The sequence below is a fragment of the Alternaria alternata genome (genome assembly GCF_001642055.1).
Source record: "Alternaria alternata strain SRC1lrK2f unplaced genomic scaffold CC77scaffold_6, whole genome shotgun sequence".
Lineage (NCBI taxonomy): Eukaryota > Fungi > Ascomycota > Dothideomycetes > Pleosporales > Pleosporaceae > Alternaria > Alternaria alternata.
Genome location: NW_017306195.1, coordinates 1375820 through 1402134, shown reverse-complemented (window position 1 = coordinate 1402134; position 26315 = coordinate 1375820). Strand labels below are relative to the sequence as shown.

General features: G+C 51.2%; 13 protein-coding genes across 13 annotated transcripts; 7 read left to right on the top strand and 6 right to left on the bottom strand.

The window, feature by feature from the left end:
• Positions 1-17: 17 nt before the first annotated feature.
• On the bottom strand, positions 18-525 carry CC77DRAFT_1093351 (hypothetical protein; the record flags this gene model as incomplete). The annotated part of the gene is made up of 1 exon (XM_018529677.1): positions 18-525. Exon 1 carries the CDS (start codon positions 432-434, stop codon positions 18-20), a length of 417 nt encoding a protein of 138 aa, XP_018388336.1. The 5' UTR covers positions 435-525.
• Positions 526-657: 132 nt separating this feature from the next.
• CC77DRAFT_752182 (hypothetical protein) lies at positions 658-1973 on the top strand. The gene is made up of 3 exons (XM_018533091.1): positions 658-1217; positions 1273-1788; positions 1839-1973. Exons 1-3 carry the CDS (start codon positions 881-883, stop codon positions 1934-1936), a joined length of 951 nt encoding a protein of 316 aa, XP_018388335.1. The 5' UTR covers positions 658-880; the 3' UTR covers positions 1937-1973.
• Positions 1974-2861: 888 nt separating this feature from the next.
• CC77DRAFT_1018865 (hypothetical protein) lies at positions 2862-3411 on the bottom strand. The gene has a single exon (XM_018524710.1). It carries the CDS (start codon positions 3255-3257, stop codon positions 3087-3089), a length of 171 nt encoding a protein of 56 aa, XP_018388334.1. The 5' UTR covers positions 3258-3411; the 3' UTR covers positions 2862-3086.
• Positions 3412-4389: 978 nt separating this feature from the next.
• On the bottom strand, positions 4390-6942 carry CC77DRAFT_750923 (FabD/lysophospholipase-like protein). The gene is made up of 3 exons (XM_018533090.1): positions 6531-6942; positions 5826-6369; positions 4390-5685 (listed from the first exon to the last, which is right to left on the bottom strand). The coding sequence occupies exons 1-3, from the start codon at positions 6673-6675 to the stop codon at positions 4716-4718; spliced, it is 1659 nt and encodes a 552-aa protein (XP_018388333.1). The 5' UTR covers positions 6676-6942; the 3' UTR covers positions 4390-4715.
• A 1183-nt stretch (positions 6943-8125) lies between these two features.
• CC77DRAFT_1007372 (hypothetical protein) lies at positions 8126-8679 on the top strand (the record flags this gene model as incomplete). Its single annotated transcript, XM_018523472.1, has 2 exons — positions 8126-8306; positions 8357-8679. The coding sequence occupies 2 exons, from the start codon at positions 8126-8128 to the stop codon at positions 8677-8679; spliced, it is 504 nt and encodes a 167-aa protein (XP_018388332.1).
• Positions 8680-9455: 776 nt separating this feature from the next.
• On the top strand, positions 9456-12220 carry CC77DRAFT_985612 (SPX-domain-containing protein). The gene is made up of 3 exons (XM_018536203.1): positions 9456-10004; positions 10051-11656; positions 11707-12220. Exons 1-3 carry the CDS (start codon positions 9597-9599, stop codon positions 12072-12074), a joined length of 2382 nt encoding a protein of 793 aa, XP_018388331.1. The 5' UTR covers positions 9456-9596; the 3' UTR covers positions 12075-12220.
• A 1056-nt stretch (positions 12221-13276) lies between these two features.
• On the bottom strand, positions 13277-15899 carry CC77DRAFT_959448 (hypothetical protein). Its single transcript, XM_018535575.1, has 2 exons — positions 15178-15899; positions 13277-15131 (listed from the first exon to the last, which is right to left on the bottom strand). The coding sequence occupies exons 1-2, from the start codon at positions 15858-15860 to the stop codon at positions 13484-13486; spliced, it is 2331 nt and encodes a 776-aa protein (XP_018388330.1). The 5' UTR covers positions 15861-15899; the 3' UTR covers positions 13277-13483.
• A 106-nt stretch (positions 15900-16005) lies between these two features.
• CC77DRAFT_1018859 (hypothetical protein) lies at positions 16006-17678 on the top strand. Its single transcript, XM_018524709.1, has one exon. The coding sequence runs from the start codon at positions 16115-16117 to the stop codon at positions 17471-17473; it is 1359 nt and encodes a 452-aa protein (XP_018388329.1). The 5' UTR covers positions 16006-16114; the 3' UTR covers positions 17474-17678.
• Positions 17679-17875: 197 nt separating this feature from the next.
• Positions 17876-18777, top strand: CC77DRAFT_1087507 (hypothetical protein). The gene has a single exon (XM_018529456.1). The coding sequence runs from the start codon at positions 17955-17957 to the stop codon at positions 18702-18704; it is 750 nt and encodes a 249-aa protein (XP_018388328.1). The 5' UTR covers positions 17876-17954; the 3' UTR covers positions 18705-18777.
• Position 18778: 1 nt separating this feature from the next.
• On the bottom strand, positions 18779-19718 carry CC77DRAFT_750882 (hypothetical protein). Its single transcript, XM_018533089.1, has 2 exons — positions 19715-19718; positions 18779-19663 (listed from the first exon to the last, which is right to left on the bottom strand). Exon 2 carries the CDS (start codon positions 19405-19407, stop codon positions 18880-18882), a length of 528 nt encoding a protein of 175 aa, XP_018388327.1. The 5' UTR covers positions 19408-19663; positions 19715-19718; the 3' UTR covers positions 18779-18879.
• Positions 19719-20958: 1240 nt separating this feature from the next.
• CC77DRAFT_1018857 (hypothetical protein) lies at positions 20959-21898 on the top strand. Its single transcript, XM_018524708.1, has one exon. It carries the CDS (start codon positions 21009-21011, stop codon positions 21582-21584), a length of 576 nt encoding a protein of 191 aa, XP_018388326.1. The 5' UTR covers positions 20959-21008; the 3' UTR covers positions 21585-21898.
• Positions 21899-22309: 411 nt separating this feature from the next.
• CC77DRAFT_750811 (sugar transporter STL1) lies at positions 22310-24304 on the top strand. The gene is made up of 3 exons (XM_018533088.1): positions 22310-22629; positions 22687-23231; positions 23282-24304. The coding sequence occupies exons 1-3, from the start codon at positions 22548-22550 to the stop codon at positions 24191-24193; spliced, it is 1539 nt and encodes a 512-aa protein (XP_018388325.1). The 5' UTR covers positions 22310-22547; the 3' UTR covers positions 24194-24304.
• A 33-nt stretch (positions 24305-24337) lies between these two features.
• Positions 24338-26009, bottom strand: CC77DRAFT_1039339 (HAD-like protein). The gene is made up of 2 exons (XM_018527159.1): positions 25085-26009; positions 24338-25025 (listed from the first exon to the last, which is right to left on the bottom strand). Exons 1-2 carry the CDS (start codon positions 25947-25949, stop codon positions 24382-24384), a joined length of 1509 nt encoding a protein of 502 aa, XP_018388324.1. The 5' UTR covers positions 25950-26009; the 3' UTR covers positions 24338-24381.
• Between the last annotated feature and the right edge of the window lie 306 nt (positions 26010-26315).

The window sequence follows — 26315 nt, the reverse complement described above, 5'->3', positions numbered from 1 at the left end:
GAGCTGGCTCAAGACAACTAACCTTGGTCACTGAGTATCATGCTGGAGTCCACCGCCGGTATAGAGTGATATGAGCTTTGAGTTGACATGGTGTTGCCGTTGTGGTGGTAAGTGGGCGAGAAATCAGTCATTTCCCCCTCAAAGGATGAGCCGTCGGGTGTCCTTACGGATGTAGGAGAAGTCGAAGAACTATCATTCTCCCATTGCATATACTCGGGCGGTTGATCTTGAGGTAGTTCCAGCTGTTGCGATAGATTGCGGCTCGCCAGTGGTGGGGTCGCAAGTGGGCCAGGGGAATGCCCAGTATGGTTGATCAGGGAATCTGTTAGTGTTTTCGACCGTCGGTTATCATATTGACCATATCCAAATGCATGCGGATCGATGAAAACTGGTTGTTCCTGGTACGGGTAGTAGTGCTGCGAGTATGTCGACATGATGCGCAAGTGGCCGCTGGGGGCTGGATAGATGTTTGGATACTACTCGTCAGAGCGCTCGTTGAGTAGTAATCTATCTATACGTTTTAGGCGTTTCCCCCCAAATTCTCTTCCTAGTACTTCTCTTGTCTTGATCTCGTGTTTGTGTAAAAGAGTCGAATTATTTCACCAGCGACCGCATGCAAGTTGAGTGCCGTCTTTCGTAGCGAAGGGATGTAAGCGCTCAACCTCCACCCAATATCTTGTGTCGCCAAGTAAATCGGGCTGTGCTACCGCTGACCGGTGAAGGCGTGTTGAGCCAAAATGAGCGTCATGCATAGGCGCCACCGACACGTAAGCCTGAGTTCTGAACACGAAGAAGTCGAGCGTACTTTAACATTCTGTCAATACGATATTCGTAATGGGGTTTCTTTCTGTACCGATTCTGCAGTAAAGACTGCACGACAATGTCTTCAGACACGGAGTTGCAGCTGGGCCATCTTCGCGATGGCTACCCATCACTCGCTGCCTGGATCGCTCGCGACCCCGACAACGAAGCCTTCGTCTTTCGAAGATTCGACAAGCTGGGGGCCAGGTTTATATTGCATTTACAGGCAAAACTGATCGATTTGGAGCGCAAAATTGACCGACAGGATGAGCAGGCTCGTCTGAGTGCCGACCGGGAGGCCAGAACGTCTTCTCGAAGTTGGGAGACACTCATGGAGCATGCGACAGATATGAATAGGAAAGAGAAAGACCGCATTGAGACTTTGGAAGAGTTAGGTGTCGTTTTGAAGGAATATTGTATGGAAAACTTGAGCTCGTCCCAACATCCATAGTTCACACTGACATGAAGCAGATGAGCTATTGAACTTGCAGTCACAGACACTAGGTCTCCGCAAACCCAGTGATCGAGTTCTGACCACTTTCCGCGACTTCTTGAAGGGAGCATCTTTCCGCGATGAGTATGGTAAGCCTCAACCATTACCCCTCATCGGAGGGGCAGCGCAAGGCTTCCTAGACGAAGAAGGCGATCTCCTCATGCTGGCTGCGCCCGTCGAAGAGGATCACCTCTCACTCTTCCTGCGAGATTACTGGCCATTTCAAAAGCGCAGAGCTCAAGACCCACTCGACCGCACGGCGATATACAAGAATTCGCACATCGTGCGAACAGTATCTGCCTTGAACATGATGCTTGCCGCTGTTCTTTTGATTGGCGCGATTGTCAATTTGTATTATGTATCCAGCCCGAAAGCGAAGCTGGGCCTCGTAGCGATGTATACTGCACTCTTTGCGCTAAGCGTTGCGTTGTTAACAACAGCAAAGCGAGCGGAGGTTTTCGCTGCTGCTGCGGCTTATGCAGCTGTGCTTGTCGGTACGTATCAAATATTCTGCACGGAAGATGAAGTTGACTGACATATCCTACGGTGTTCGTGAGTGGGGACCTGGGTGGTGCTTCGACCGAACAATGCCTAATACAGCTCGAAGGCGGCATTTGGAAGACCGTTAAATGCCCTGGATGAAGGAATGGAAACCTACGAGGACCATGTCAATTTCCGCTCATCTAGGGATCGGGAGTACGCTCCGCCGAGAAGGCTATGCAAACCTAACTCCCAAGGTCCAGTTGTTGTCCCTTCTATTCAACGGATCGAAGACAGACAGGTTGCAGAGACACCTGGCTTCTGATGAAGCTGCGCCGAGGTGATGACATGGTCGTCCCTTCCTGGATTCAACCTTACGAAGTAGCTTGACGCATACGCACGTGCCAAGCTGCGAGAGAACCTTGGGAACTAAGATACTTTCCGCCAACATCCTCGTTAGGTTCATGCTCGCCCTATTGAATCCTCTCATCTTCGCTGCCCAGCCTTGGTGGGCCGTACCCTAGTAAACAAAATTGAACATCTTGGATGTTTCATCGTGTATAGCTTCATCATTGAATGACAGTGGTCCAAATTCTTGCGGACTACACCGGAATACTTGTAAAGTCTTGAGAGTATGTGAAGGAAGAAGTTTAGGGAAGAAGATAACATTGATTGTACTTTGGTGCTTAAATTGTGGATATCAACTTGGAGACATTAGAATTCGTTGGAAACGTCAAGATCGCTACACTACCCTCTGATCGATCACCTCCACTGTACCCTCCACAACTCGTTAGATCCACCATCGAAACCTCACTGTCGTATTACTGGATCTACAAGAGAAGTCCGGCAACACCAAGGACACCACCCAATCCGATAGCCGCGGCAGCCATAGTTGGTGCAGGGGCACCGTTAGTGGTCTGTTGAGCACCACCAGCACCACCAGTGCCAGAAGTCGCTGAAGCAGCGTTAGAAGCCGCAGAAGAACCAGAAGTCGCTCCAGACATGGTAGTTGTCGGAGCGGCGGAAGAAGCGTTCGACATGGCCGAAGTCATCGAAACCATGGAAGTAACGGAACCAACAGACGTACCGGAAGCAGAAGCCGGAGGGGCTGTAGAAGCGGCCGAGGGGTTGTAGGAAGTGGCGCTGAAGGAGCATTCGCGGACAATATCGGAGACGTCGTTGTCAAGCTCTCCGCCGTTCTGGGTGATGCAGGCGGCGCAGAGGGGGATGGCGGTATTGGCGTTCTGGGCGTTGCAGATGCACTGGCGCTCAGCGGCATCGTCGTCTGAAGTGTCTAGTTAGTATTCGTGTGTTATGTTACCAACGAGATATACTTACTGGTGCTGTTGTCACAGTCACGGGTCAGTGTAACGACCGAGGCGCAGACATCGCGGCACTGCATGGGGACATCGTCGTTGTCGACATCCTGAGCAAGACCGATGGCGGAAAGAGCAAAGACGATGGCGAGCTTCTGGAAGTGCATGTTTGCGGTAGGTGGTAATCTCAAGCGAGAGTTGTAAAGTTTGATTGGTGTTGTATTGTTGTGGAGTAGTGAAGACTGTGGTTTGCGATGCTGATGATGTCCTCCATCGTGGGAAGTATCAGGGAACTATATACTTCAAAAACTGCTCGCGTGCCTACTTTCCCTTCTGAGACGGCTAGCCCTCCGCATCCAATCAAACATTCCCGTTCCTCGCACAGGGCTGACATCACATTGCTCGCGGTGATTACGTCTGACAGCAGGCTCCGCCCTGCGTCCCGCCATCTATCGGTCCGTCGTCGGTTATCACGGGTGGGCGTTGTCCATGGGGAATGTGGATTGGCGCCGGGGATCAAGGTCTTGTGTCAAGGCGCCCAAGCATGAAGTCAGATGCAGTGCCAAGCGCCCAGCAACGACGGAGCCTTGGCGAGTGAGGTTTATTGGGTTATTCATGTAGGACGATCGTCTTGCGTCGCACGCAGCACTGCCTGCCGCGACGCAACAGCCACGGCAGACAACACACATGCCTACGCGTAGCCAAGTACCCAAGATTCAAGTGTATGTCTAAAGTTACACTGAGTACTAAAAAAGCAAGTTGTGGCATCTTCTTCCATGTTCTTCAACAAAAGTGGACCTTGGCCACCATCAATCATGAAAATGCGGAGAAACTTGGGGACTGCTGATAAGTGATCAGTGCGAAAACATGAGGTCACATTAATGTGGATTGAGTCAGGCAGTTGTCTAACCAAGGAAAATCTCCCCGCTTCACTTGCCTTACCCATTGAAACGTCTAGATTTGATTTGAGCATGCTTTACACCAAGCTCTGCGGATGTTCCTGCCAAGCATGAGCCAAGTTAGCAATGGACACACTCACTTGCACCGCCATCGATTACGTGGTGGGTTGTCGCAAGTCAGATGAGGCTGTTGGTGGTATGAGTGAAGTTGTTTCTATCTTTGTAGCAAACATGCATAGATCCGCGCGCGGGAAGTCTTGGTTCGGATAGAAGCGGAGTAAACATGTGTTGAACTACCGAGATGTATAAATGGGAGATGGTATCTTTATGCGCCGCTATGCTATACGCCATGCTTATATGAAACGGACAGAAATGTCAAACTTCGATCCGTGCCGACAACTCAACGCTAACATGCGATGACAAATGCTTCGAAGCGGTAACTCAGAGAAGAATCAGGATGATGTGCGCCAAAATGCCATGCTATGCCATGCTACGCCTTGCAGGGTCAGGGGTGGTGCATGCCGTACGTAGGAATGACAGGAAATGCCGATGCTGCAGACTTTGCTCTGCGGAAGGCTGAGAGATTGAAGGATAGCACTGCTGGACGTGATTTGGGGCTTTGCGAGTGGCAGTCCCCCAGCCAGGAAAGGTCTTTGATAATTCCCCAGATAGAAGATAAAAGTTGGGCAGCGGGATGGTCCGGGATTGTCCGCGAAGCTTGGGACTTCACGAAGCAATGTCGGGTGCTTTGCCGCTGGGCGTTATGGGGCGGGACCCAGAGACGAAGCCCCGCGAACCCTTTCTAGGCTCTGGCTTAATAGGGACTCGCATAGCGTCCTCTGGCTTCAACTCGCCGGTAAGCCATTGACCCATATGTGTCTGCCATCTCCTGGGGTCGTCCGCTTTCGTTGCTTCCCTTAACCTCCTATGCCGCACCAGCCTTTCCGCTACCTGTTGCAAAACAATCTTAGGAGGCTGGTACTCGGTCAGGCCTCCTGGGCTGGCGATCGTATTCCTCTCAAGATATGCGTTCGTTGCTTGCTCCATAGTGGAAAGCGTTTTACCTCCAGGAACCTCTTTCCTTTCATTCGTTTGCGGATTGGTCCATGGTCCCTTCTCCCAGCTGTCAAGTGGTAGGCCTTCAAGCCCTTTGTCGACGTTGAGGCGCTTGTACCATCGATGTTCTCCCTTGGCTATTGTACGCATCATCTTATGACGATCTTCACCTTCGGTGTATTTGATCAAGACGTTCTTGAAAACAGCCAGCTTCTCACTCCACTTCTGCAGCGCCTTGACCTTGCCTAATGGGCCAGGCCAAACCGCCGCGAATCCGTCATTTGTGGTATCCGGGCGTCCTGTCCCGATAGAAAGTAACAAACCTGGCTCTTTATCGTCACCGTTCAGCGAAGCGTGCTCACTATAAGCAGCATACGAGGGGTTGTTTTCGCGAATTCCTCCATCTTTGAAGCTCACTCGCTTTCTGTTTCTCCCGCTGCCGATCTCGGCGGTGAGCATCTCAAAGTAGAAAGGAGCTGCAGACGTAGCTCGTGTCACCTGCCATATCTTCAATTTGTCGGCACCGGCATTGTAGTTTGTAACCCAGGGTGGAGCGATATCGGGATCGTATTGGTGGTTGTATGAGCGGAGAAGGTGTGCTTCGTCGATTTGGCCAGAGTGGGTGGCAGTCAGACAGATACTGGGTATGGTTAGTAAAGCGTGAAAGTGATGATAGTCAGCCCCAAGATCAAACAAGAGGTTCTTCAAATTCAACAAGACCGCAGGAATGGTCTTGTAGTAGGCAGACCTTGTCGAGGACACATAGATGGGGGAACTTACGATTGACATATCCGCTCTGTTGGCCTGCCTCTGATTGACGGCTCACCACCACTTGACCAGGTAGTTGAGCTTTGTAATGAGCCCATACCTGGTTCGTTGACCGTCGCTTGCACTGGAGTGCTCTCTTCCTCTAGAACCCATGGGTGCCAGTCATCTCCTATACAGTGGTTGTGCTCCTTGCAGTATTGCCTGACGATATCTTGCACGGCTTTCTCTAATGGCTTGTGGTGGTATTTGGTAGCCAGAGGCAGCACACTCCTCCTGTGTCCAAACAGCTCGTGTCCTACTTTACGGTATAGTTCGAGGCATTGTGGTACGCTCATACGCAACCTAGCCAGCATGACGGAGATGAGTCCGCCCGTACTCGTTCCGTACATGAAGTCAAAGTAATGACATGGCAATAGTTCGTCTTCATTGAATTCGCGTCGTTCGCTGCCCTCTACAGGGCCTTCTTGTGTTTGTAATCGGCGTTCGCATATTGCAATCTCGTGCATGAGGCGTTGAATAATCAGGAGGCTTGAGTAGCCACGGATGCCACCTCCATCTATCGAACATGTTAGTATTTGCTACAAGTGCCATCAAATGCTACGAATCCCTCCGCGATCGACCATGCAGGTTTAAGCACTCGTACCGTTGCGCGCATCCAATGCGCTACATCCATGTCCACCTGGACCCTTCTCCACATGGCGGAACAACTTCACATACCTAGCGTGAGTATCAAGTCCTCCCAGCAGTTGTCCTTGGTAACGTTCATCTTCCAGGTTTCTCCAGTTTTGTCCTGCACCGTGGCACTGGTGCCCGTCGTCCTTATACTGAGCGGCCGCGAGACCGGCTCCGGTGGTTGCAACATGTCGGCGCGCTTGCTGTGTACTTGATGGAGGTTTGGGACCTAAGGTATGCAGCCTTGCACAAATCGCGCACTTCTGGTCAGGCCGGAAACAAAAGGAGGTAACGGATCGACGCAGGTTGCAGTGGATATAAGGCTGCGGAGAGCCTCATGACAGCTTTGGCGCGTTCCTGCAAAGGGCGCGACGGTCTGCACGCTGGTGGATGGGTGGGTCGCGGGAGTGGCTGACTCTGCCGCTAGCGAATGGAGTCTGGGGTCGTGACGAATTAGGACGACGGAATTGCGACAGAGCCACTGCTAAGCCTCTGGGGTCCAATAAAGCGTGGAGGCTTGTCTCTGATCTCATTGTGACCCTGGGAGTTCTTTATGTTGAAGTGGTCAGGGGGTGACGGGTTTGTGTGACGCAGGGAATAGAATGATGAGGTCAGCCCGTTCTCCCGCAATCCTACCCAGAATTTGGGAGCCGACAACAACCACGGTGAGAGTTTATCAGTAGCCGTTCTGCTTGCTATACAGGCATACTATTTCGCGTTGTTGCCTATGTGGAGCTGAAATGCAGGGCTGTATACGAGCAGGCAGAAAGGCTAACATGTTCGGGACGCAGTCCTCCTCGAGCAAACTCGAGACGCCAGGGGGTCGAAACTGAATCCAGAGTGACGCCTGCTTGTGATACTGACGATGGCCAAGCGGGTCTGCCGGACTGCGTAGTGAGAGCGAATTTTGGCCGATATATGGTCACATGAATGGCGTTCATGGGTTACAGACTTGCAGGTGATGCGCTTGATAATCTCTCGCAATATCGCTGTTACATGTATGAAAAAAATATGTCATAAAATAACACGATGAGTCAAATGGTCTCTTTTCGATCGATGGAAGGTTGTGGGCATGTTCGGCATACTGACGGGCCTCGCTTTTAGTCCGTAGCCGGCTCTGCCCGTGGTTGACCAGGATTCCTCAGAGACAGGGCTTTCTGGCTCATGTTAGGCGAGACGAGACAGAACTCAAACGAGCTGTACCTGACCGAAAGACTAATATATTTGAATGTTTGGAACAGGAACGTCGCCGTTGCGCATTTGGGCCAATCACGGTAGTTGACGGCACAGCCGCATCGTGAACCAATCAACGAGTAAATCGGCCGGGAGCGACATCATACCATCAGCCACGCTAGGGGGCGCAGCCCGTGGTGTGACGCTGCTGGAAGGCTCGACGCTCTCTCACGACCCAGACCGTCACTCCACCTGCACCTTCACACCATTTTTCCCTCACGCGACTGACCGGCGCCTACGCCTATACAAAGCACATTCCACCAGTTTGTAGGACCACAAACAACAACCGAGACAAGCACCAGATTCCTTTCGCTACCCATCCTTCATCCTTCTCTGCCCACCGGAGCCCTATTCTCGCCTGTTGCGACATCTCAGCCTCACCTTCTCAGTACAGAAGCGAAGGAATAATGCAGGAAAGCACGACCTTCAAGTCGGATTCGACGTCTGGCTCAGCGTCCAGTAAATCGAGTGTCCTGTTCGATTTGGATGCAGGCGGCCACAAGTCTATCCTTGTGTACAAGTATCGTTCGGGCGCAAAGGGTCTAGAGATCAAGACAGAGGCCGACCTTTGCAGTGAACTTGACCAAGGTACGTTTCCTTCTGCCTGCTGATTTGGCCCCAACTAAGGCAGCGCCCAGACCCGTCATTACCCTTCATACGCGTCACCAAGAAGCCTATACCGCGCGGCAACAGTCGGCTTGACATACTCAACGAAGATCTGCTCGCTCCGTTGGAGCGTGAAAAATACGCAGAGAAGCCTACCCTCAAGGCTTCCGTCGCAAATGTGGGACTGCCCACGCTCGCGAAATGGAAGCACATGATACTAGGGAGCTACGAGGACCTATACATCGTCTCGCGGTCGCATACGCCCTCGCCTGAGGCCAGCAAGACCAACAGTCCAGAATCAAGTCAGCATGTCACGCCTGCGCATACCTTCCCCAACGAAGCGTTGCATAATTAAGATGCGTAGGTGTGGCAGCCGTCACACAACTACACGATACCTATACGATTATACGTTTTCTGTCTGTCATTACGCGATACCCATAGAGCTCGGCGCCGGATGGAGTTTACCTTGTTATTATATCCCTTGAGTCGTGTCATGTCCGTCTGTCGCTTTAGGATAGAGAAAGGTCATGCTGCACGATATCGAGTCGGCAGTATGTAACTCTCAATACGAAACCACTATAGATACTAGCTGTGCTTGTCATCCTAAGTTATATGCATCGTGCCGTGTGAACCTCTTAGTCCAGAGCTACTGTGTACTTGCGCATCCAATGTCGCGTTCCCAACAGATGTAGAGAAGCAATATCATGAAGAAACAAGAGACCCCTGTCTGATAACACCAGTTCATGCCGAGGAAGGAGCCGCTGCACCAGGATCGGTTGTCGCCAAACCAACGTCATCACAGACGTGATTCGCCAATGCAGTGTTCGGAAGAATGACTGCAGGGAAGAGATGTAAAGCTTTTCTCCCCGTGTTGCAGCGACAGGAAGCGAAGGAGCATACTGCCTGCATTGTTTGTATACACGTGGGTGGCATCGGACCTTCTAAATGGCTGGGCGCGCAACGGCAGACCCATCTACGGCTCGTCCAGACGACACTAAGGGACGGCGCTCCACCCAAGTCTGCACATGCAAGCGGGGAGCTTCACTCTTGGGCCCGGTCTTGTTGCGCTGGGGCCCTGCATCAACTTCTGAAGCTTCCATCGTGAGCCCATATTGCTGACAACCATTCTTCCACGCTCATAACATCCCAATTCAACGGCTCGAGGTCTGCAGTTATCCTCGTTCGCCCGACATGAGGTTCGTAATCCCAGCAATGCAGCCATGCACGCGTCGCCCAATCGTCGCACAGCGCGGATGATGTCAACGGAAACTAATGCGCGTTCGCAGGTTTGGTCAGCAGCTCAAGCAGTCGCTCAACAAGGAGTGGATCTTCTACTACATCGACTATGAGAATCTGAAGAACTCGCTGCGCGTCCACCACATCTGGGACGAGAAGTCGGAGCAGAGTTTCGTCGAGCAGCTCGAGAAGGAGCTCGACAAGGTCTACACGTTCCAGCGCGTCAAGGCCGAGGAAATTATCCGTCGCATAGCAGCCTCCGAGAAGGAAGTCAACGATGCCGTCGCGCGCGCCCAGCAGGAGCCCCAAAACAGCGACAACTTCGAGGAAGATTTCGACTTGTTAGAGGAAGACCTGAGCGATATCATCGCCGATGTCCACGACCTCGCCAAGTTCACGCAGCTCAACTACACGGGCTTCCAGAAGATTATCAAGAAGCACGACGTACGTATTGAAACAATTGGCATGTTGCAAGGCTAATTGCATGCAGAAAAACACCAGCTGGTTCCTCAAGCCCGTCTTCGCCGCCCGTCTGAAGCGTAAGCCCTTCTTCCAGGACAACTACGACTCCTACGTGGTCAAGCTATCGCGACTCTATGACATCGTCCGCACCCGAGGAAACCCCGTCAAGGGTGACGCTTCCGCCGGAGGAAAACAACAAAACTTCGTGCGCCAGACAACCAAGTACTGGGTGCACCCCGATAACATCCTGGAGCTGAAGCTTATCGTCCTCAAGCACCTGCCTGTGCTTGTGTTCAACCCCAACAAAGAGTTCAACGAGGAGGACTCCGCCATCACATCCATCTACTTCGACAACACCGACACATGGGAGCTATACCAGGGCCGTCTGAAGAAGACGGAGGGTGCTGAGGCTATCCGTCTGCGATGGTATGGAGGCATGTCTAGCGACACCATCTTCATTGAGCGCAAGACGCATCGTGAGGACTGGACAGGCGAGGAGTCTGTCAAGGCGCGTTTCAAGCTCAAGGAGAAGAACGTCAACGCATACCTCCGTGGTGAACTCAGGCCTGAGCAGATCTTCGAGAAGGAGCGTAGGGAGCAGAAGAGGCCTGAAAAGGACATCGCTTCTGACGAGCAACTGGCCCGAGAGATCCAGTACCGCGTACTGACCCGCAAGCTCGAACCCGTTACGCGATCTTTCTACCACCGTACCGCTTTCCAACTTCCCGGCGATGCTCGCGTCCGTATCTCCTTAGACACTGAGCTTACCATGACCCGCGAGGACAACCTGGACGGCAAGAGGCGCGCTGGTGATAACTGGCGCCGCACGGATATCGGTGTGGACTGGCCTTTCAAGCAGTTGCCCAAGGAGGACAAAGAACTCTTCCCTTACGCCGTTCTCGAGGTCAAGCTTCAGACACAAGCTGGAGGAGAGCCGCCTCAGTGGATCCGTGACCTCACGTCTTCCCATCTCGTCGAAGCCGTACCCAAGTTCTCCAAGTACATTCACGGGACTGCCACACTCAACCCCAAGCGCATCAACTTGATCCCATACTGGTACCCCCAGATGGATGTTGACATCCGCAAGCCTGTCACCCACAAGTTCGGTATCGAGCGCCCCGGAGCAAGCAACGACATTAGCACTAGCGGTAACCTGGACGACGACGATAGCGAAGACGAGGATGCCGTCATGGGTTTGCCCGCAGCTAACGGCAACGAGGATGACGACAGGATGAGGAGGCTTCGCGACGCAAGGGACGTAATGGAGCAGAATGAGATGGAACGAACTCGCGATTACGGCACTCTTACGAATGGCAACGATCCCAATGCGCTTGATATTGAAGAGCGTGTCGCCGCTGGACGCACTCGCGACGAGGACTACCCCATCTACGATTCTGACAGTGACGATGATGACGAGGAGTTTGAGGCTGCTAAGCGACAAGGAGGTCTCCGCTATGCAAAGAAATGGGTAGAGCGTACCGCCGCCAACGTGGGCTCTACGGTTCTCTCGAGTGTTGCAGCAATAATCCCCAAGCCAACACCAACTGACGTTGGTGAGGGAGGCTTCTCCCTTGGCGTACCCTCATGGAAACAGAAGGGCGAAGTCAAGCGCTTCAAGGCACCGAAGGGCAAGCGTAAGTTGTTCCGATCATCCCACCTCCAGCCTGTACTAACATCATAATAGGTATTCACGTCCCTGTCCGTGTCGAACCCAAGGTCCAGTTGGCAACCGAGCGTACTTTCCTCTCGTGGCTAGAATTCTCCATCCTCATCGGTTCCATCGCCGCTACGTTGCTCAACTTTGGTGATAGCTTGGCTTTTGCAGCTGCTTGGGCGTTCACCATCATCGCTTGTCTTGCGCTGTGCTATAGTGCAGGCTTGTACTTGTGGAGAGTGAACAAGATCAAGGAGAGGAGAGCGGTCACATATCACGATCGTTGGGGACCGACGTTGCTTTGCTTGGGATTGTTCTGCGCCGTAGCCGTCAGTTTCGGGTACAGGTTTGGAAAGGGTGGTGTTGAGGGCGGATTGAAGGGAGATATTAAGGGTTGAGCACGTCATGAGGTGGACATGGACTCGCGGAAGATGGAATTTGATGTTTTTGAACTTGTCATGACTGACGTTTCGAAGCTGATGTTCGTATGGGAGGCATGCATTATTGGCGTTACGTGTACATAAAACTGTACATAATAATGGGCATTGTTGTACTATTGATTACTTCTGTAAGATGCTGCAGCGTTCTAATGTGGTGATGTTCGGGGCGTCAGTAATGCGGACATATGATCTATGGACATGTGCTCGCTAGCCGAGAGGAGATACGTATAAATCACTGTCTTCCAGAGGTCTGCTTCATGTTTCTTCCATCACACTTTAGTTGTTCCTTTCCTAAGACGGCACCATTGAAGCACATGTGTGTCTCTCGCTTTCCCAAAAATATCGATCTTACCATGCCATGGCTAAAACCGTCATCTTTTTAACTTTAAGAACACCACTCCTCAAGAGCTTCGAAAATATTTTTTTTAAAACCCCCCCCCAATGAAGAAGACTGATATTCTTCTTTCCAATATGAAAGGGCGACACCAAAAACGAACTCACAAATCACATGTGGGGAGCGCAAAAAAAGACAACTCAACTAAACCATTGGGGGACGCATAAAATCCCACAAAAGCGACTCTTTTCTCCGCTTACTACTCGCATTGTCATATTACGACTACCAGATCGTCTTTACCTCTAAAACGTCAAGCAACAAATTGTATGTCCGCCTGATTGAAAATTGGAGAAAACGTCGAAATGTTTCTTTGTGAGCTCTCGGACTCAGAAAACGGTTAGCAGGATCATCACATTCAGTTCTCTTGCTATCTTACTCATGATACAAAACGTCAAGTCGAACACAGTCAAAAAGTATGGTTGTGTCTTCTCCAAAAGCCACCGAGTGGTTCGCCATGTTCGAGTGGTCATCTAATCGTTTCTTTCAAACATGCCAGCAGAAAAGCCTCAAGCTAGCCGTAGGATGTTGCTATGTACATCCAGTGCTTCAAAAGGAGTGTTGATTACACATGGATCCATATGTGCACCTGCATATCCGGCAAAGGCGGGAACATGCGGAGCAAGATCCCATGCACGACCAAGTGTGCTGCATGCAGAGTACTCGAAAAGCATCTGGCTTCCTGTTCGAGACGTCGGAGTTCTCTCGAAAGGGAACAAGCTGAAATCGGCAACGAGTGTGCGCATGAAGTGGGCAATAGAGCGCTGTTGACACGTTACTTGCATTTCTATAACCTTTACCCAAGGGTATTATGACATGCGCTCCTTTTTAAATCTTGAATCAAAGAATATGAGTTCAAATCCAGCTGCCAGGAACAATATGATACCAAAACCACGGAATGACCAAATCAAAACGCTAAAACAGCATGTGCACTATCGATGAGAAACCGATCGTAAACAACGACATTAAACCGTTACTATCCCTCGGTCCTAACTACGCCAGCGGAAGCTCTGATATCGAACTCGACCCATCTTGCTCTTCCTTCTCGCCTTCCTCTCCCGCCACTTTCATCTATACTTCCTGGGTTCATGACTGTACAGCCAAAGTACTTGACTACAAATGCCGGTGCCTCGCTATCTGCGAGCACCAAGCTCGTCGGCAACGGGTAGAGATTCATTGTGTGTGCGAAATCCCAGTGTAATGGCCGCGCTGAGAGTGGGAAGGGGCTTAAATGCGACTGTGAGAGTATTGTTCGAGTGAGCGCGCGCGCTGTTTGTGTTTCGAGATCAACATCTGGTTGCTGCTGTTGCTGTCGGGCTGGCGGCGGCCTGAGATCAAGATCCATGGCGTCCTGCTGTTCCACTTCTTGTTGTTGATGACTCGGCGCGTATGGCATATCGTCATCTACATCCGGAGGTGGCTTGTTGAATCGTATCGATTGTCTTTGTAATCTTCCAGCCATATCGTCCCTCAGTATTGCCATCTCGCCCTTCACGCCGAACCAGGTCAAGCGCGAGGGATTGGATGTCCAGATTACTTCCCCTTCTTTGCCCTTTGCCTTGCCCGCTCCCCAGATCTCTCTGTTCGCTTCAGCAACGACCTTTCTAATCCTGCTTGTGAACATTGTTGGAATAGGTTTCCTCGGTAATGGTGTAGCGGCACCGGCGGAGAACGCACTCGGCCAGGCGTCGTTGTCGCCGGGAACGAGTACAAGTGTAGTATGTGCGATGAGAGTTTGAAACTCTGCAAGGACAGAAGCGAGTGCGTCGAAGTGTTCTTTGTATTCTATACTGCCTGTTCCTGGTACGCCTGCCAAACTGGCTTTCGAACTGAAGTTTCCCATCAGGATGATGCCGAGAGGATAGACTGGGTGGGCGTCGGTAGGATCGGGTGTGTATGTGCGTAAGAGGGTACGGAGAGCAGACAATGTGGATGGGACATCTAGATGGAGGTCTGAGGCTATGACGATGTTGTGTGCTGTGTCGGGGTCGAGGAGTTTCGATGCAATCTTGTTCATGCGAGTACCGGTCGCGCGCTGAGACCCGACGCCTAAGAAGTCTGTCCATCCGAATGCTGGTCCAGCCAAGCTGTTCTTGTCGGCCTCTTCGGCGCCCCCCAAAGTTGCTGTTCTCCGTTCACTGGGAGGGTGTCCGACTGAGAAACCTAGGAATTTGCCGCCTATCGTGCCACCAATGCCGCTGCTGCCTCCTAGCGTTGATGTGGCACCAGCATCCTCTTCATAGCTGCCCTCGACTAAAACAATCATGCCTGGTGCAAAGTATGCGCCATTCTCAGGAATTGGGCGTGCGTGTTGAATGTCCAAGGTAATTGTGCCTGTGAGATCGGAAAGTGAGAGCACACTAGTGGCCGAGACTGTAAGCATGCCTAGCAATAGATGCGTACTTCCAGTCCGACCAAGCAGGTTTGCGATGGGAGTGATGGTGTTCATCTGTGAGGTTGCAATGGATCCTGTGCGGCTTAGGGTAGCAGACCGCGCTGTAGAGAAGGTGGGCGCTTGAAACGTCTCGTTACGAAGTATGCGCTGGTGTACGATGTGGTACCGTTGACGGAAGAGCTCAGTCTTGTGTTTTGGATCTGGGAAGAGTGATGGCTTTTTGGCAGATCTGTCATGGTCAGCAGATATTCAACTCTCGCTTGCTCTCTGCATACTTTTCGAAATGCTTCTGGGTAGCATTGTATATCAGCTTTGGCTGGTCGAAGGCGCCAATGACCTTCATCCACTCTCTTGGATCTCTCAGCAGATCTTCTTCTTCGTCTTTGTCTTCCACCTCCAGACTGGACATGCCAAAACTGCTGTTACTGTCCAGACTCGAGTGGTTTGTCTGGCCGGCCATTTCAGGTCCAAAGTTGAAACTGGTTTGCCTACCCAGAGTCGACCCTTGTACTACTCTTCCTCCGCTCATGGAGCCTTCAAGTGTCTTCAGTATGCCTCTGAGTGTCTCATTGTCGCCTTCTACGATGACTTGACCACCGCATTTCTTCCAGCTCTTCGCAATCTCTTCCAAGACCTTCTCTGCTAAGCCTTCCTCTCTCCATCCTGATCCGCAGTGCTTCCCTACAAACGTTGCTAATGCTTGGAGGGCAGAGGATGTGAGGGTGAGGTTGTGTTTCTTCGTAAATGTCCGAAAGGCAAGCGGTCGCAATGTCGCCGGTGGAAGGAGTATAGGTAGCACAGTCGACTTTCCAACTGGCTTCAGTGCAGGCGGGGCGCGTATGGGGGCTGTTCTGCGGGGATTGATGGGATGAACGGGCGTTCCGAATGCGGGCGACGAAGATGGGATAAGATCTGAGGGTACCGCTGAGGGCTTCTCTGGTCTTCTCGAGGTCGCCATGTTGGTAGTGGTGAGGGTGAAGTTGTGCTGTGTCGCAATGTTGGCAGGCGGTCGGTATTCCACTTTACGCGTGCGACGCGTCCAGGCGCGATTTCGCGCTAGGTATGGGCTAAGCTACTTTTCCCAGCAACCACCAATCCTCCAACCCAAACACAACACTAAACATCCTTCACGCCTCCTTTATCCGCTCGAGAAGTCCGTTATTGCTGTCGCATACTCCACACAATATCCGCGAACTTGATTAATCTCACACAATGGCCGACCCTGCGACTGAACTGCTCGCGACCGTCACTGAGACCGAGGACCTGCCCAGGACGAAAGAGAAGATGGGAGAGCTGTCGCAGGCTGCTTCTATCCACTACTCCACCAAAAACTACGACGCTGCTGCCGAACACTACGCCGATGCCGTCGAAATTCAAGCTGAACTCAACGGCGAGATGGCACCGGAGAACGCTGAGCTGCTCTTCTACTACGGACGCGCGCTATACAGGTCCGCAGTCGCCAAGAGTGATGTGCTAGGCAACAAGGTGGCAACACAGGAAAAGAAGAAGAAGCAGCCCAAAGCAAAAAAGGCCACCAAAGCAGAGACGGGCGAGGGGTCAAGCGCCGCAAAGGCTGAGCCCAAGGAGGAGTCAGTAGAGAACAAGCCATACTTCCAGCTCCAGGGCGACGAGAACTGGACCGATTCTGAGGATGAAGACGATGACATGCAGGATGGCGAGGAAGAGGAGGACGATGACGACCTCGGAAACGCGTACGAGATCTTCGAGCTAGCTCGCGTCCTCTACGAGAAGCAATTAGACTCGCCAGAAGGAGATGCCTCAGATAAGGGCAAGGGCAAAGCAGAGCTAAGTCCACGAGCACGCATCGTCAAGGAGCGTATCGCAGACTGCCACGGTTTCCTTGTTGAGATCTCGCTAGAGAACGAGCGATTCCACGACGCCATATCAGACGCCCGCAAAGCGCTCGCCTTACAAGAGGAATTGTATCCTTTTGAACATGAGAACGTCACAGAAGCTCATTACTCGCTTTCCCTCGCGCTGGAGTTTGCATCCGTCTCTAAGGTACGAGAAGACCAGACCGGACAAACGACCGAAGAGTCCGCCAAGCAAGAACCAGGGAAAGAAGACGAAGACGGTATAAACTGGGAGCTGCGCAACGAGGCTGCTGAGCAGACTGATCTTGCCATAAAGAGCCTAGAGGCACGATTGAAGAAGGAGGAGGCCGCACTCGGCTCTGACGCGCTGAAACCTGAGCAGAAGAAGGAGAAGCAAACAATCATTGAGGATAAAAAGGGTATGCTCGAAGACCTCAAGACTCGTCTTGTAGATCTCAAGTCAGATCCCACCAAGCAGGAGTTTGACAGTATTGACTCGTCGGTGTTCAAGGGTCTGCTAGGAGGCCTGTTGGGCGCAGATTCCGCAACGCAAAAGGCGAAGCTTGCGGAAGCTACCAAGACCGCGAACGATGTGTCTGGTATGGTGAAGAAAAAGGTCAAGGCGCCTGCTCCGGCACCATCAGGTTCAAACGATGCCGGTAGCAGTAAGAGAAAACTAGAAGTTGATGATGGCGGCGCGGAGGGCAAGCGAGCGAAAACCGAGGATCCCGCGTAAACAGTTTACACTGCGGATTTAAAAGAGCACAGAAAGTTGACAAGGCATGGTTGATACCTAGGTAGTTGTCGAACGGTGACCCTTATGTTACAACACGACAAACGGTAACGGGCTGATGAATTGACATTGGGCTTGGAGCATATGAAGATATTTCCCATTACATTGCACAACTGGACTTGCTCTAATATGCGCACCGACATGAAGTGGCGGTACCTAGCCGCTTTCCCCCAATCCGTCTACCTGAACCAATATCGCAGTGCCATGTGTGCGCAAACGCCTGAGTATATGAGGAGTAAACGAACAAGTGCAAAGAACGCCCATTGCTGAGCGGATGGTATACATGTTTGCGTCTGTCCTTGATATGTCGCTGACCGCCAACAATCTGTTGTAAACGCCCACGTCCAGACGTGTTGCATAATGAAGATCTGAATGTCTACCTGCTCAGGCCTAACAACCTCATGGACATCTCAACCTAAAGAAAATGCTAGAAGCAAAGCGTCGCACCTCATCGTCTCGTCACCGTCAACACACTTCGATTCGCAACGATGGCATCTACATTATCGGTGACACGGAGATCGTTGTCAAGAACTCAGGATACATGGGCTACGACACAGCACCAACACATGGTCCGCCCCGAAGTGAGGGTCGCCGACATGGAAGATTTGAGAAAAGTTCTTACCCTTCAAAGCACCGGAAAGAGATCAAAAGAGCAGATGCAGTTAATAATGGTTCTCAAAGAGCCCGTCACCGCCGTCATGGGCGCCATCCTTCCCGCCATAGTCATGATAGCTCAAGTACAGAGGGCATATCGAGTCACCGCGATGAGGTGTCCGTAAAACACAGCTCGAATGGTGCGTCGAACGAGTTTGATGTTTCGCCACCTCGTGCCACCAAGACACTCATGCTCCTTCCTAATTACCCACCGATAGTGGATCATGTGCTTTTTCAGCCTATGGTACAAGAGAACCTCAGGGTACAAGAACAACCTCGAGTGGATTTCCTGGATTCACGTCAGAGACCTGAAACGTCCCATCACAGGCTACAATGCTCCGCTTCTGGCGTCAATGCCGAAGCTAGACATCCACAAACTCCAAGCGATCAGTCTTCTCGTTCTGACGAAGAGTTCTTCGATGCTTTATCCAGCCTACCTGATGGTCTGGCTCGTGCTGTCAATTCAGAGTCTTCGCAAGATTATAAGCTGTTGGAGGAGAGAGCATTAAGAATTGAGTAGGAATTCCAAACAGTATACCACAATCTTGAAGGAAGCTGAGAGGCAGCCTCGACAGCCTGGGTCGACGGTGAGAGTTTTCTAATTTGACAGTATGACAGGCTCGCTGCAAATTGAGCATCTATTAACACATTCTTTTGGTCTACCGAAGTCATCTTCGCTTTTGCTATACTAACCATCAAGAGTTTGTATCATAAAGGATACAATGACTACAACGCCAGTGATTGCAACATTCTGCGCAACCTTGATCTATCTTATACGAATTGTGGCTGCCACATGCACAACATACCCAAAGGTATACTAGTGGTGAACAATATCGACGTTGTCCATAGGGCTGACGATATGGAGTTTTGTATTTGGGGTCTATAAGTTCATGGAACGTGTTTGGCTTTCCAGTGGAATCGTGATCGTGTGAGTTGTACTGCGACGTGTCGCTAAGGGGGAAACAGTCAGGGCAATATGGGCTGCGGGAGATATGGTACGGGCCTTCGCCGCAGTGGACGCAGTAATAAAACGTCAAGAATGATGTACCGGTATCTTTAGGTGCGGCCTGAGGTTCTGGGCTCGAAGCGTGATGGCCATTATCGGCGGCGTCAAGGGCTGAGAGCCACGAGTTCGACATGGGATCATCCTCATTTGCGTCGGTGGCGCACGGTGGAGATTGGATTGCAAAACCGGGTGGCGTTGTAGGGTCCGTAGCTATCATCAATTAGTCATGTAGCAACAACCATAAGGATGTGTTACCTTGGAGAAAGCTATCTCGCATGCTTGAATCCGAACGGCGGCGATCCAATTCCCTTTCTATGCGCTTCTGGTCGACGCGAACGCCGTTGAAGACAAGATGCGTCTGTCGACCTCGATCCGCTCTTTGTTGGACACGAGGCAAGATTGCATTCCACTCTCTATCCGTAATTTTCTTGCGCATATTCCAAAACGCAATTTTATTCTCATACTGCGACTTACTATGTTCAGGTAAGCTTGATTGAGTACGTTGGGTCCACGTGAATACATACGTAGGCGAGAAGCCATAACGCCTCGTCATAACATCCATGACACCATCGTAACCATCAAGCTTTCTATCTTCAACAATATACAGCTCCCAGATAGTAATCTTGTGAAAGTTCCAGACGTCGTCAGGTATCCGTCTGGCAAGCGATCTCGACATTGTGGTAGACGTTGGAGCGTTATGGCTGCGCTGATTTAGTAAAGAACTGGAGCTGGAATGAGAGGAGGTTATGGAGAAATGAGATAGAAAGTATTTATAAGAATAAAAAAGGTAGAAGAGGTTTGCTGGCGTAGTCAACTTGATCTGTGTGGCTACGTACATGATCATTATGCTCGACAGGAGCACCAATAATGCGAAACCTGAGTATGCCATACTAACCTGATTACGACAGCCTTCATGGAGATCGCGCCCGCTTGAACCAATCATGCAAAACCAGAGATGGAAATTCCCCGATATCCGACATATGAAACAAATACAGCACGTACCTCCACCTACTGGATAGCCAATGACGCCAAACCTAGCTTAATTACCGTCCATAACAATGAACATACACAAAATCCATAACATCTTTTCTCCTAACGAAGGTAACCGTGCTACAATCTTTAGATCTTCACCGATCTCAAATGTTCGAAAACATGTCTTTCTGGTCCATCGAAGCCACCATTGCGTCTGCAACGCTCATCGTAATATGCATGCCAATCGGCATGACCTTATAGTGTACAGTGAAGAACAGAAGAGAATGTAGGCGCAGTCATTTGGGTACCTCAGTCTACCACAGCTCTTTCTTCACGTTCAACGACGGTAATAAGTAGACGTTGAGGGAATCAACGGAATTGAGTTTGAGAGATGTAATGCAGAGTCCATTCTTCTTACCTCGCCTAAAAACGCGACTCAACACCTCATCTTCAACTTCATTTTCCTCTTACCTTAATGAAAGCATTGTTGTCATGTTGGAAAAGCTAGGCTGACATAGATGAAGGAACAGCAGGATAATCGCTGCATCTTGTGAGCTCTATGGAAGGATCAGAGAAAAGACAAATATCAGAACATGGCGTAGGAGCGGTGAATTTTGACGAACAGTCGTGGTATGCGATTCGCGATCAGTTGTACGATCTTCTTCGTAGCTTCCAGTACAATGCGGGTCGAAGCGGGGCAGGCGGCCCGTGCGGCAAGCCTGCGTCATCGCCTCCTGCGCCTTCACATATTCGTCAGCTAATCCTAAGCTCCGCCGCCCTGGAACACGACTCAAAAACCCAAGACCTCTACCACAAGACCATCCCAAAAGTACAAGTATCGCAGTCATGGCCTCCAACCACAACGACAACCCGTGGGCAGACCAAGGGAACCCACAAGGACAGAGCCAGCAGAGCCACAACCCCTACCAAGCGTACCAAGACCCGCCTCACAACCCCTACGCCCAACAACCACCCCCGAACCCATTAGGTCAACATCCCCCTCAAGAGCCGTACGTACAGTACCCGCCTCAACACCAGGACACCTCACCGTGGAGCCAAGAGCCAAGCCAAACTCAATCTCACAATCCATTCATGCAATCACAATCCCATGACCCTTCCCAACAGTCCTACCAGCAACAACAAACCCCCCAATCCTCTTACCCTGGACAAGAAGATGTTCCGCCAGGTCTACCGCCCCGCCGCACAGCTACGGAGATGGCTCTTCCTACCGGACAGGACCGTTCGCACCAGATTGAGGTGATGCAGAGTTACGAGGCTGCGGGACGAAAAGACGATGACGACGAGAATGTTGAAACGCTGCAACGAGAGTTTCCGAAGATAGATGGAAGTCTGATTGCAGCGATCTACGGGGATACCAAAAGCTTGAGCGCTACGAGGGAAATGTTACATGAACTGCAGTAAGGCAACTTCGGGGAAATCCTATATATCCATGGACGACGAAATGAAGTAGGGGTAGGAGAGTCACTATACGCCGAAATATTCATGAGCATCATTATGGAGGCTTTGCAGGTACAGAAAGGTGCTGTAATTGCATAGTCCAGATGTCGGAAACGTGCCTTTCCTCCCCAACTACTCTACCAAAGACCTTTTTGTTCCTCACTTCGCGTATACTGATTCCCCTTCTTGTGTTGCTTTTCTGCAGAAGAGTTCCCGTGATCTATCTTGACCGAGTCTCACGTGCAAGGCTATATGTTCAGCCTATACTTGGGGCGCACGGGCTTCGTGCGTCGGAATTGCATCCTAAACCTCGCAGCAGCTCGATGCGAGACTCCAATCATCGGCAAGAACGCCTTTTACGCTCACCGAAAGCACCTACAAGATTTCCGGTTCGACAATCTGCGAAACCAGCCTGGTGGTGTTGGTCTCATGTATAGAGAAATGCGATGAACTAGCACAAGTCATATTTTCAGGTTCACGAAATTTATCACGACGGGAAGCATCGATATCACATGGTGTTTCACTGCCGGCAAACCTTCCGTCCTTGAATGCGGCATGCCCAAAGGGGAACCCCGCACTTTTGCCCAGCCGGCCCAGCTAGCATGACTTCAGCCCAGCTAGGACGGCATGAGTGCGTCTCTACGAAGCCTTGCCCTGGCGCACTATTCCATGTCGCTCACCTCCGCATTTGCTTCTCCGCAGGCCCATAATTTCCCCGGATATGGTCCGTGGGGAGATTCTACCAGGTTTCTGCCGCTACTTTAGATGCTTCGACATTAAGCTGGATGAGGATATGCCGATGTACATCTGTAAGTGGCTGGGACGAGTATAAAGCCTATATGTTTGTGGTTCGTAGCCTGAGTCCGTCATCACACTGTTCTGCAGTTCCTTCCTGTCAACCAGACTATTGGATTCAGGATCTTCATTATGCGCTTCCTCGAGCTCAGAGGCAAGAGCCTCATTGCCGTTATTCTGTTGACCTCTGGTCTTGACTTTCTTCTTTTCGGATGTAAGCTTGAAGTCAATCATGTTACACTGTGGCTATGATGTCTAACGCGACTCAAAGATGACCAAGGACTCTTCGGCGGCATCCTGGGCGGCCAGCGCTTCAAAGATACCCTTGGCAATCCCAACCCAACCATGACCGGCCTCGTCACAGCCATCTACGATATCGGCTGCGCTCTCGGTGCCGTTGTGGCTTTCGTCTTTGGCGAGCGTATCGGACGCAAGCGTTCCATCATCCTCGCTAACCTCATTGTCGTAATTGGTGCTGCTATTCAATGTGCCAGCTTCGACTACTGGCAGATGTTCGTCTCCCGCATCATCGGTGGCGTTGGTGTCGGACTGTCAACGGTTGCGGTACCAATCCTACAGTCAGAGACACTACCTGCACACAACCGTGGTTCGCTTCTTGTTGTCCAGTCCGCCTTGATCATCATTGGAGTTGCTGTCGCGTCTTGGCTATGCTTTGCGACGCTATATGCCGATAGCTCGCTGCAGTGGCGCTTTCCTGTCGCTTGCCAAATACTGTTTTCACTGCTTGTGTTGGCGCTTTGCCCGTTCTTGTGCGAAACTCCAAGATGGTTAGCATCGCGTGGAAAGATTGACGAGGTACGTAATCTATCGCATGATGAACACATTGACCCTAACGCAACTCTCAGGCGAAGTATACCATCAGTCGACTTTTGGACAAGCCGCTGGATGATGAAGAAGTGCTGGGCCAACTCCAGGAAATCCTCGACGCGATCGCGGCAGAGAGTAGCGAGGAAGAGCCCACCTGGAGCGAAGTCTTCAGCAATGCAACCAAGACCCGCAATCTACACCGTGTTGTTCTCGGAATGGGACCTTATATGATGAACCAGTGGAGTGGCATCAACGCCTTGTGCTACTACCTGGCCTACATCTTCCAGCAGTACCTCGACTACTCTCCGAGCATGTCTCTCATCCTCGCCTCAGTGGCTTTTACTCAGTATGCTGTGTTCTCGTGGCCACCATACTTCTACATCGACAAGATTGGGCGCCGATGGTCGGTTATGGGCTCGTCAGCCGGTTGCGCAGCATGTATGGCGATCATCGCCGGATGCCTGGCCACAAACAGCTATGCTAGCGCCGCAGCAGCAGTCGCCTTCATCTTCTTGTATCTCGACTGCTTCACCCTCGGTATATTGCCTGTGTCGTGGTCCTACTCAGCCGAGATTCAACCTCTCCGTGTCCGAAACAAAGCGACAGCTGTCGGCGTCTTCTCGCATTGGATGTCGAACTTCGTCGTCGTTATGGTCACTCCCATTGGCCTAGATAACATTCGCGGACATTACTTCTGGGTCTGGGCTGCGGTTTGCGCATCCTTTGTACCGCTTACCTACTTCTTTGGTGTCGAGACTTCTGGACGCACGCTCGAGCAGATCGACATTATGTTCTATGAGCAGCCGAGGCTATGCATGGGACTAAATCCAGAGAACCGAAGGGTTGTAAGGGCGAGCAAGTCAGATGAGGAGAAGAGATTCAGGGAGTTTGCGCACGTCAGCGAGAAGAACCAGGCTGTTATGGAGGAGAGAATCAGCCAGAGTGATTAGACACAACCCGTAAGGCACACAAGGGCATGTAAAGGAAGAGCTAGTCCACTGAAAAAGCCTACGGACGAATGAAAGCAACTTTGAATGAACTGCGAGCAAACAGCTGCGCTTCTCCTACGACTACTTGAGCTCATCGTTCTCTTTGTCCGCTTCTTTCATCATGCCACCGTTGAGGTTTTCGTCCAAAACTAGGGCTGGAGTTCGTGCGCAAGAATCTTTTCATGCTCAAGCGCCTTGATAGCCCAAGCTGTAGGCACGCCCCGATTTCCAATCCGCTTATGGCTCCTGCCGAACCGACACACCCACCCAATTTCCCAACCCCCATCACATTCTTGCAACTCTTTGAGGTATTCGAGGTCAGGCTGGACCCACACACCAAGCTTCTGGCATGCTAAGACACGCGCAGCAACAGCGAAAGAATCTCCGCGGCGACCGACGTATCCTCGGAGCGCGGCAGCTATCGGCTCTTTGAGTGATTGAATCTCAGGCGCAGTTGTGTTCGCCTCTACAAGGCAAGACAAAAAGTATAAGAATGTCTCAGCAGAGAGATACATGTCCGTACCATCGATATAAGCGCGATTTAGAAGGATGCGACGAATGTAATCAAGCTCGAGTTTGACATCAGCGCCGCGGTTGTACTTGTAGAAAACTCGAATGACATTGGTAATGACGATCGGATCCAAACGAGGTCGCTTGTCGCAGAAGTACGTCAAGACAAGGCCGTCTTGTGCGTGCCTGTTTTGAAGCATATGATCCAGTACTGGGTTGGCCGAAGAGGCGGGCGGCGAAAACACAAGCAAAGCGTTGGCAGTGTCATCGACATCATCAGGGACTAGATGCCATTGCGAGATTAGTATGGGTTGAATACACTTAGCATGCGAGATATCTTACAGGTCTTTGTCGTACCAATAGGAGGGCCGTTAAAGTAGTTCCATATCTTAGCTTCCTTGCTCGCTTGCTCAATCGTTGCATTGATCTCCGCAGCATCGGTGTTAGGAGGCGAAAGACTGAGGAGGCTTGCGTCTTCGAGCTCCCAATGAATCATGAACTGAGAGAAAAACTCATTTAGCTCAGGTCCGTCTTCGATGCGAGAGACATGTTTGCCGGCATTGTCAGTCATGTATCGACGCGCTCGTGTTACGGGATCGAACAGCTGGTTGCGCAACTGACGCATCAGAGCGCCTGGGGACTCGAATACGATGCCCTGCATACCGAATGAGCGCGCTGTATTGACTTGTCCGCGCTTGTCATCGACGAAGATCACAGATGTTGGATCGCGACATCCAATGCTGTCCAGCACATGCTCGAAAAAGCCGAGCTCAAACTTCGTCATACCCGCCTCGAAAGACGTGAACACGCCGTCGAATAAGCTCCAGTCAGATAGCACAGCCTGGAGGCGCGCAAAGTCTTCCCTTGCGATATTGCTCATTGCGTAAACCTTGAGCCGCCCATTCATCTCTGCTTTGAGCTTTTTGAGCCTCTCGATGAGGTTGTTATCGACGCATAAAGTTCTGCGACATTGCGTAAGTGCTTCGCTTATCATTCCAGGATCAATTGAGAGTTGCTCTCCTATAATCTTCAGAGCTTCTGCCTCTTCGAGATGGTCGCGCTCCAACTCCGCCCATGTTGGAGAGAGGATAACAGAGTGGAAAATTTGCGGGGAAAGGACGGTAAGATCGCGAGAAGACCAGTGGAATAGGACGTCGCCGAGATCAAGGATTAGCGTCCGCTGCTGTTGTGACTCCATTGGGACCATCGTGGTGTAGTCGGTTGTTGCTTGTAGTATGGAACGAAGAGGTGAGTGTTTTCGTCTTCAGCTTGAAGGCAGAGGATACTGGTAGTACGTTTCCCCCCTGATCGTGAAAAGAAGATTATGTTATTGCCTCACCAAAGTCAGGTGATATGCAGGGCGTAACCATGATTGGAGACAAGACCAAGATCCTATTTTTACATCACTGGAGGTTACGTTCTATCGCAACACTTGCTCGCTGACTGCAGATGCAGAACAAAAACGAATATCTATCAGCCAATCGGCCCCCGGATATGTGACCTGATTAATACTTTTGATCGCTCTGCTTCTAGGGGAAGCCACTGTCGATCCAGTGGATCATTAAGAGAGCCA